The 10,000-nt window shown below is 47.9% G+C and overlaps 1 protein-coding gene across 1 annotated transcript in view; it reads right to left on the reverse strand.

Moving 5' to 3' along the window:
- Positions 1-8,368: 8,368 nt before the first annotated feature.
- Positions 8,369-10,000, reverse strand: part of LOC143294368 (NACHT and WD repeat domain-containing protein 2-like) — a 74,061-nt gene continuing 72,429 nt past the window's right edge. Inside the window, exon 17 of the mRNA XM_076605837.1 lies at positions 8,369-9,859. Coding sequence (XP_076461952.1) covers positions 8,429-9,859 — 1,431 coding nt within the window. The 3' untranslated portion in view covers positions 8,369-8,428. The remainder of the gene's footprint in view (positions 9,860-10,000) is intronic.

The following is a 10,000-nucleotide window of genomic DNA, read 5'->3' on the forward strand; positions in this document are numbered from 1 at the left end:
TAGAGGCCAAGGTGAAAATTATGGACAAGTACATTGGGGGGGGTTAGGGTATGGCAATTATTTGGGGAAAAAAAAAAAAAAAAAAAAAAAAAAGCGCTTTAGGGGGAAACTGACCCACGATGGAAAGACAACAAAAGCAACAGCAGTAGCAGGAAAGAGAAAGAGAAGAAGAAAATAAAAACGAATCGGGAAGGGAGCAACACGTGGAAGCGGACCATGCAACAATACGTTACAGCCGGTGAATTTCAATGCAGATTGAAAATTTTGGACGGAAGGCGATTCATTTTTTCTTTTTTTTTCCCTCCTTTTTCTTGCACGTATGTGTGTGTGTGTGTGTGTGAGTGTGTGTGTGTGCGACGACGTGTGTGTGACTAGTGTCAATGTCATGGTGTATGCGTGCGCGCGTGCATGCGCACGTGTATGTATGTATGTATGTATGTATGTGTGTGTGTGTGTGTGTGTGTGTGTGTGTGTGTGTGTGTGCGATATTTGTGATATTTGTATTTATCAGCACATATGTATTTGTAACATATTTTGGATGCGCCATTGTTCATCCTTAGAATGACATTGTAATGTATGCATGCATCATAAGTCAAACGTTTTTAATCATGTATATTGTATAAGTGCTTGTTATTTAAATACTTTCAAGTTTGATGAGCAGCAAAGCAGATTGTCTTTCAGCAGGTTTCATCACCACCATTCAAACCAAGTCACAACAGAAAACACAAACAGTAAGACATTTAGCAGCAAGCCAAAAGCCAACATTATTAACAATACCAATACAACAACAACAAAAAAAAAACTCACCTTACCTCAAATTATTACCAGCAAAGGAAAGGCTATATCATATAACGATAAATCAATACATGGGAAATCAAGGAAAATACAGAGGAATCATCACGTCTGTCCTTATATATTATGGGCGTTATTTTTCTCAGTGTTTTGGGTAAGAGGAAACACGTCATATCCGTTTCCGGTTTACTGTTAGTGTATTTTTCCTTTGCAGTTATTTCATATTCGTACACGTTTCTATTTTGGGGAAACAACCACAAAAAGTGAAAAGAAGAGATGGTCGGTTGCTGGGGGTGGGATGTCTTACAAGTGATGTCCGTTTGAGAAATGTTTAAGCACATCAAATAATTGCACATTGCTATTTCCTTTACCATTTGGCTGTAGGGTCAGGAAAAAAAACCCAACAGAAACAAATCGGGCAAGACAAAACTGGACATTATCTGAATATATCATTTTGTATAGGTTAGACACGGTCTGTAATTATTGGAATTTAGGATCATTGATTCAAGTGAAATAAGCAAATAAACACATGAATAAACAAATACATAAATAATTACTCTACAAGTAAAACAGCACATTAAAAAGCAACAACAACAACAACAAGGGCAATGTCTTAGTACCGTCAGCATAAAATGCAATGGATGAAATAGGATCAAAGGGAAACAACAAATGCCATCACAAGAAATGGAACAGCTTCTTTTTCTGCAATGGGATATTTACATATCACAGGGACATAACATCATTGTCATTATGATATAACACAGTCAATATATACGTAGGCATCGTGTAACAGTAAATGAAAACATCACAGATGCAAAGATCAAGTGTGGAAATTCAAAACCGCAGAAAATGGAAATACGCTATTTGAATCTCCTTGGCTACGGGCCACGCTTTTAAACAAGTTTCAGTTTCAGTAGCTCAAGGAGGCGTCACTGCGTTCGGACAAATCCATATACGCTACACCACATCTGCCAAGCAGATGCCTGACCAGCAGCGTCACCCAACGCGCTTAGTCAGGCCTTGAGTTTTTAAACAAGCCCGTAGATAGCGGGCTGAAATGCTCCCCGGTAACAAAGTACCTGTCCTTCCTACAGGAAGGGACCGTAACTAGACAGATACTGGAGTAGGATTATTGGTGGATTTGTGAAACAATGAATTGCTCACATCACGACTTCTTGTTCTCCGTATCTGGCATGCCATAGTAAAAAGCTTTGTTACGTTCTGACTGTGGTCACCTTTCATTACCTGATATATAAACACTGCATGTTATTAATGTTTTATGCTTGCATGAATTCGTCCGCGTGCGCAATGACTTACAGCACAAGTGTGTGGATGACACCTTTCAGATATAATGATAAAAGCAAGACACAACTTTACGAGTCATCCTCCATATATCACACTGGCTTTAGTCAATAGCTGGAAGGTAACATCAGCAGTGACAAGACTCACAGTAATCCATAAACATTTAGTTTGAAAAAAAAAAAAAATCGAGTTCGATAAACTGCATTCGTCTTGGAATCGTCACCAACACTGACCTGCACACAATCTGACCGATGGTCACTATTCTTTTGTAGAGGCTCAATGAAACAAACATCCATCATTCACATTGCAATCTAAGCACGAGACACTATACATGAAGGTATTCATGGTCGTATAGAGGAAGTCCTCACAGGGGTAACAAAGCAACAGAAACAGAAAAAAACAAAAAAAAAAAACAGTGAAAATGATAGCAACATGAAATGGATTTGATACCAACATTCATAAAAAATATCTTTAAATCCTATGCCTATGCGTATAGCTTGTGTGTGTGTGTGTGTGTGTGTGTGTGTGTGTGTGTGTGTGTGTGTGTGTGTGTGTGTGTGTGTGTGTGTGTGTGTGTGTGTGTGTGTGTGTGTGTAAGTTCGTGTGTACTTTTAATTATTATCAAAATTTCAAGCAACAAAACAGAAGCGGGGACGATTTTTTTTTGTTTGCACTGTGACATAATTTCATTGCTGTAGCACAATGGCAGACTTTCTCACGAAAATCATCATCTAAAATGCATTACATAATACATGGAAATTTAAGCAGCAAAGCCAGCCTGACTGCTGATACATTCACGGAATTCTGTGGCATTTTATTCTTTTTATTTTTCGTTTCTTAATCGGCACTACACCATTCTGTCATTAAGAATCGTCTTGAAATCAGTACAGTATCATATGCCCGACAAGCACTGAGATGACATATAATGTGGATTGTGTTCGCAGAACTGCTTTGAGATCATTCACTTCAGATCTGCAATTCTCCTACACCGCCCCTCCCCCAAACTCCCCCCCCCCCTCCTCCTCGCTCCCCTCACCCCCCCCCCCCCTACCCCCACCCAAAAGAAAGGAAGAAAAAACAAATAAAAGATTATGCAAAACTGAAGAAGATTATTACTCGAAACTGAACAATAAATCTACGCGGCTTTGACTTCTGACATTCTAGATCAGCTGATCTCATAATGTCAGACAATACTATCATCAACGTTTGACATCAAATTCGACGTTACATTTTCATACTGTCAGGTCAGGTCATTAGATCTGCTACTGGTAACCTGTAATCCAGTACAACCTGTTCAGGGTCGGGTTGCCGGCGACTAAACCGGCACTTCCACCGCTCCCTTCTGGGACTGGTGAGGCGGGTGGCTAGACACCCTTATGGAGATCCATAAAAGGGCGTCGGCTCAGGAGAGCCACCGACGGCCATCTAGCTCCACTGTGCTGTGTGCATGCCACACGCAGTTGGCCCCCGGGGTGTGTCTACCCATGTATGCGAAGTCTGGATCCGGCAGAATCTGCGGAAGAAACCTATCGGTTCAACGGAGAGGAAGGCGGTTACAGCAACGCACTGTGGAGTGCAGAGAGCAAGATGAGACACCGAAAGGATATCTTGGTCATCCACTGCATCCGTGCTCATCCTCCAGTCGTCTCGACTTAGTCTTGCCACTGGAAATTGGTGGACCCGGACGAGAGAGTGAGGTCGACGTTGCGCAACTCCTCTTCACTTTAAACAAACTCATCGCGCAAGTCATCAGTCATCCAAAATGACCTTTCATCCTTCATCATTTCATCACCCCCAAGTCCTGTGGCGACAGGCGAGCGACGAAACGACAGGTGTGGGTACACTGGCAGTCGCAGCCGCAGACCTGCACGCAGGCGGCTCAGGCCATAGGGTCGTTCTTCGTCGACAGGAGCAGCGATGGAGCTCGGCAGCCGTCTGAGCGTCTGAGCAGCCCTCTTTAGGAATGCACTGCTCACCTCCCTGGCATGAGGAAGGGGCTAGAAAAGGTGCCCTAAAAATTGCCTGCTCCATATCACCCTGGCCAGCATACCGCGGCTGGCGGGGACCCTACATCAGCGGTCGAAACAAAGAGAAAGAAAAGAAAAAAACAAGGATCGTTCCTCTCACCATTGGTGCTTGGAACATAAGGACTCTCCTGGACAGAGATAACGCGGACAGACCCCAAAGGAGAACAGCACTAGTTGCATCCGAACTCGCCAGATACAACATCGACATCGCAGCCTTGAGTGAGACTCGGCTTGCAGGCGAAGGCGAGCTCTGTGAACGGGGATCTGGTTACACCTTCTTCTGGAGTGGACGAGGAAGCGAAGAGCGACGTGAGGCTGGCGTTGGTTTTGCAGTAAAAACAGCACTTGTCAGCAAGCTAGCTGGAATCCCAAAGGGAGTCAACGATAGGCTTATGACCATGAAACTCCCACTGGCATCTGGCCAGAAGCACCTCACCATTGTCAGTGCCTACGCCCCAACCATGACCAACCCGGATGAAGTGAAGGCGAAGTTCTACGAGGACCTTCACTCTGTCATTGCTGCCATCCCTAAAGCAGACAAGCTCATCATTCTTGGGGACTTCAATGCTAGAGTTGGCTCTGACTACATCTCCTGGGATGGAGTGATTGGAAAGCACGGTGTGGGCCACTGCAACCCAAATGGATTGCTTTTGCTTCAGACCTGTGCAGAGCACGAACTGCTGATAACCAACACAGTTTTCTGCCTCCCTACCCGTAACAGGACGTCATGGATGCACCCTCGCTCAAAGCATTGGCATCTCATCGATTATGTCATCGTCAGGAAAAGGGATAGGCAAGATGTACGTGTAACAAAGACCATGTGCGGCGCCGAGTGTTGGACAGACCATCGCCTTGTAGTCTCGAAGCTGAATATTCGAATCCAACCCAAGAGACGCCCCCAAGGCCAGAAGGCTCCAAAACGGCTCAACATCGCTAAGCTGAAAAGCATCACCATCAAACAGTCCTTTGTGGAGCTGCTGGAAGATCGTCTGGAATCCGCCTCTCTGGACAACCAGAATGTGGAGTCTGACTGGAGGACCCTGCGTGAGCTGATCTATAGTACAGCTTCAGAGACCCTGGGACCCATGACCAGAAAGCACAAAGACTGGTTTGATGAAAACTGTGATGAAATCAAGCAGCTTCTGGATGAGAAACGCCGTCTGCATCAAGCCCACCTGAGCAACCCAAAGTCCACATCAAAAAAGGATGCATACAATGACATCCGCAGGACTGTTCAGCAAAAGTTACGCCAGATGCAGGATAAGTGGCTGAGTGACAAAGCTGATGAGATCCAGGGATATGCTGACAGGCACGATATGAAGAGGTTCTATGATGCCTTAAAAGAAGTCTACGGCCCCACATCCTCAGGATCATCCCCCCTCCTCAGTGCAGATGGGAATACCTTGATCACCGAGAAGGAGAACATTCTCGAACGATGGGCTGAGCACTTCAACAGTGTCTTAAATCGCCCTTCCTCCATAAATGATGAAGCCATAGACCGTCTCCCACAAGTCCCCACCAACGAAGCACTGGACGATCCGCCAACACTTCTTGAGACCCAGAAAGCAATCCGTCTGCTATCCAGTGGCAAAGCACCTGGCTCAGACTCCATACCAGCAGAGGTCTACAAGGATGGAGGCACTGTGCTGACTGAGAAGCTTCATCAGCTGTACTCACTCATGTGGAAAGAAGAGACGATCCCCCAGGATTTCAAAGATGCATCTATCATTCACTTGTACAAGCGAAAGGGGAACCGGCAAGCCTGTGATAACCATCGGGGCATTTCCTTGCTCTCCATCGCAGGCAAGATACTTGCCAGGATCCTACTTAACCGCCTCACAGCACACCTTGACCAAGGTCATTTGCCTGAGAGCCAATGTGGATTCCGGAAAGAGCGCGGAACCACTGACATGGTGTTTGCTGCAAGGCAGCTGCAAGAGAAATGTCAGGAGCAAAATGCTGATCTGTTCTCCACCTATGTCGACCTCACTACGGCCTTCGACACCGTGAGTAGAGAGGGACTGTGGAAGATCATGGCCAAGTACGGATGCCCTCGGAAATTTATTTCCTTGGTCAGCCAATTCCATGAAGGCATGCAGGCTCGAGTCCAGGACAATGGTGAAACATCTGCTCCTTTTGCTGTCACAAATGGTGTCAAGCAAGGCTGCGTCCTGGCTCCAACGCTGTTCAGCCTCATGTTCTCTGCAATGCTTACTGATGCCTTCAGAGATGGCGATGTTGGAATCGGCCTAAAGTACCGAACAGATGGCAAGCTGTTTAACCTCAGAAGGCTTCAAGCAAAAACTAAGGTCATGACAGACATCATCAGAGACTTTTTGTTTGCTGATGATTGTGCCCTCAACGCTGGATCTGAAGCTGACATGCAACTCAGCGTCGACAAGTTTGCCACTGCCAGCAGGAACTTCGGCCTTACCATCAGCACGAGGAAAACTGAAGTTCTCCATCAGCCAGCCCCAGGGAAACCCTACGTTGAGCCCAACATCACAGTCAACGGTCAGAGACTCAGTGCGGTGGAGCGGTTCACATACCTTGGCAGCACACTGTCACGAAATGTGACAATCGACGATGAAGTGAACGTCAGGATTGCAAGAGCAAGCGCAGCTTTTGGTAGACTCAATGCAAATGTCTGGAACAGAAGAGGCATTAGTCTTGAGACCAAGCTAAAGGTCTACAGAGCAGTAGTTCTCCCCACACTACTGTACGCCTGCGAAACTTGGACAGTGTACCAACGACATGCCAAGAAGCTGAACCACTTCCACACAACATGCCTCAGGAAGCTACTGAACATCAAGTGGCAAGACAAGACCCCTGACACAGAGGTGCTCGCAAAAGCCACCCTTCCCAGCATCTTCACCATCCTGATGCAGTCCCAGCTTCGCTGGGCTGGACACGTGGCGCGCATGCCAGACCATCGGCTGCCCAAAAGGCTCTTCTATGGCGAGCTGCAACAAGGGAAGAGATCACACGGAGGTCAGAAGAAGCGCTTCAGAGATACTCTGAAAGTCTCTCTGAAAGCGTTTGATATCAACCCTGACTCCTGGGAGGAATCTGCAGTGGACCGTGACAAATGGCGCGCTGCTGTGCACAAAGGCGCCAGGTTGTGCGAGGCCAACAGGACTGCTGCAGCTGTTGAGAAGAGGCAGGCCAGAAAGTCACGGGCAAACAAGCTCCCTGACAATGATATGCCTGTCTTTGTCTGCCCCAACTGTCAGCGAACATTTCGTGCGCAGATTGGACTATTCAGCCATCTGCGCACTCACAGATAGATTCATGAGCATCCTTCCCCCCACCCCACCACCACCCTCCCCCCATCCCCCATCCCCCATCTGGATGACAACGATGGTCATCATCGATCTCGATGGACACACCACCACCACATTTTCATAACGAAAGCCTACATCAGCTGTCGTGTTTCTAAACGTCAACCAGCGTGTTTCATGAGCCCTACGAAGCAAGCACTTTCATGAAGGATGGTTTCTGCAAATGACAAAATGATCAATGAAAACGGATCGATAAAATCATCAATTATTCGTATCATGAATCAGCAAGAGCCAGACGAAGGGCGAAAAGAAAATCGAAAGAATAAAATGTCGCGCGCGCGCCCGCACGCACGCTTGTGTGTGTGTGTGTGTGTGTGTGTGTGTGCATGCTCGTGCGCCCAGTTATAATTTGGCTGCTAATCCAGACAGCAAATTTGCGGTAAAATCATTGAAGAGCTGACCGTGAATACATTTACTGATGGATTAGTTCAAACGCTTACTCAAATCAAAACACACCGAAAAACAAACAAACAAACAAACAAAAAAACAGAGAGCAAACTGTACCAATCTCAGGTAAAAAAATATCAAGCGATAAAAAAAAAAAAAAAAAAAAAAAAAAAAATCACATTCTCGGACTGAATGCAATACATGCCGCGAAAGACCGAATCTATCGATAACAAACTTACTTTTACGAAACGATAACCATTTGTTCTAAATCGCTGATCAGTGAAAAGCATATTGTTATTTCAATAGCATAAAGGAGAGTTGGGAAGATATAGATAACAGGGGGGGGGGGGGGAAGAGAAAAGAAATAAAAACAAAAAACAAAACAAACAAATAAACAAAATTGTCCAGGGATAACGACATTCATTCACAAAAATTCCACAATACCGATACCAGCCAGAAAAAAGACCACATGCACACATATACACACACACACACACTGAAGGGATGGATGGGCAAGGGCAAGGTCAAAGAAAGCAGCAGGCTGATTTTTTTTTTTTTTTTCTTTTCTTTTTTTTTTTTTCAAGACAGGACGCAGGCTCGAGACTTTTGCGCTCCGCGGGCTTTTGCCACAAACCTTGCTACCTGCAGTGCCGTACCCACTGCATTCTTGGTGGACAGGGCCTCGCCGTTGGCGGGGGGTTTCTCCGAGCTGTCGGGGGCCGGCGGGGGCTTGACGGTGATGGCGCGGCTGGGCAGGTCCTCGAGCACGTCCTCGTGCTCCTCGTCCTCGGGGTCAGCGATGGCCAGGGTGGTGAGCGACCCGTCCACGGCTCCCAGCACCACCGCCGTGCCCTCCGGGTTGCACACGATGGTCTTCACCTCGGCGCTCGCCTTGAAGTTGGCCAGCATCTTTCCGTCACGGACACGGAACAGGCGGATGGTTCGGTGTCCGCTGTGGTAGTAGACCACGTGCTTGTCGTTGGCCGTGAAGAACACTTTGACACTGAACACGCCCTCGGCCACGCGAGGGATGAGCGTTTTGACGGTCTTGCCCGTCTTGAGGTCCAGGATCTCCAGCCCACCCCGGGCCGGGGCGAAGAGTCCTTTGCGGCCGTTGCGTGTGGCCATGCCGTTCCAGCGCGGCACGGAGCGGATGAGAGTCTTCTTCTTCAGGTCCAGGATGTTGCCCTTCTCGTCGTCGATGATGGCCACCTGGTTTGGGTCGTGCTGCATGGCCACCACGCTGTGGCACTCGCGGTAGTTGGCGTACTTGAGCTGCAGGTTGTACAACAAGGTCCCTGTCTTGGCGTGGTACACCCCGATCACGTCCCCGCTCTTGTCCGCGGCGGGCACGGCCAGGAAGAGGCCGTCGTGGGTGAGGGCGACGGGCACGAAGCGCTTGAAGTGGTACTCAAACTTGTAGACCTCCTTGCAGGCGGGCAGAGTCACGCAGCAGCAGCACCCTTTGTTGACGGAGCTTTTGGTCACAATGACAGCCTTGGTGTCCTCCTCGTTGAGCAGGATCTGCTGGATGTCGCCCACGGAGCACTGCTGGAGAGGCGTGTCCTTGCTCATCTCCCACACCATCATGGAAGGGGACTCGGCCGACAGCACCAAGGCGCCGTCCGTGGTGATCACCGCCTGGGACACGATGGAGGTGCGGGCGTTGCTGACGAAGAGCTTGATGAGCCGCCCGCTCTCCAGGTCCCACACGGCCGTCTGGTTGCGGGTGGTGGTGACGCAGAGGGAGGACCCCGCCGCCAGGCTGACCGTGTCGATGGGCCGCTCCATGCGGTCCAGGGGGTGCACCTCCTCCAGGATCTTGTCGAAGTTCCACACGTTGATGGTCTTGTCCATGGAGGAGGAGATGACCACGTTCCGTCCGCAGGCCACCGACGTCATGGCGATGATCCTGCCGAAGTGAGCGTCCAGCGTCTTCACCATGTTGCCTTGCTTCACGTCCCACACGTAGAGGTTCTTGCGCACTCCGGCCACCACGAACTGGTTTCCCTGTTGAAAAAAAAAAAAAAAATATATATATATATATATATTTCCACACACACACACATACATCGGTGCCGTCTGCTTACCATAGGAATTGTTTGTTGTTTTGGTTATTACGTTTTGTCAGAATGGCCTGCACCTGTTGAC

This window comes from Babylonia areolata, chromosome 19 (assembly GCF_041734735.1).
Source record: "Babylonia areolata isolate BAREFJ2019XMU chromosome 19, ASM4173473v1, whole genome shotgun sequence".
NCBI lineage: Eukaryota > Metazoa > Mollusca > Gastropoda > Neogastropoda > Buccinidae > Babylonia > Babylonia areolata.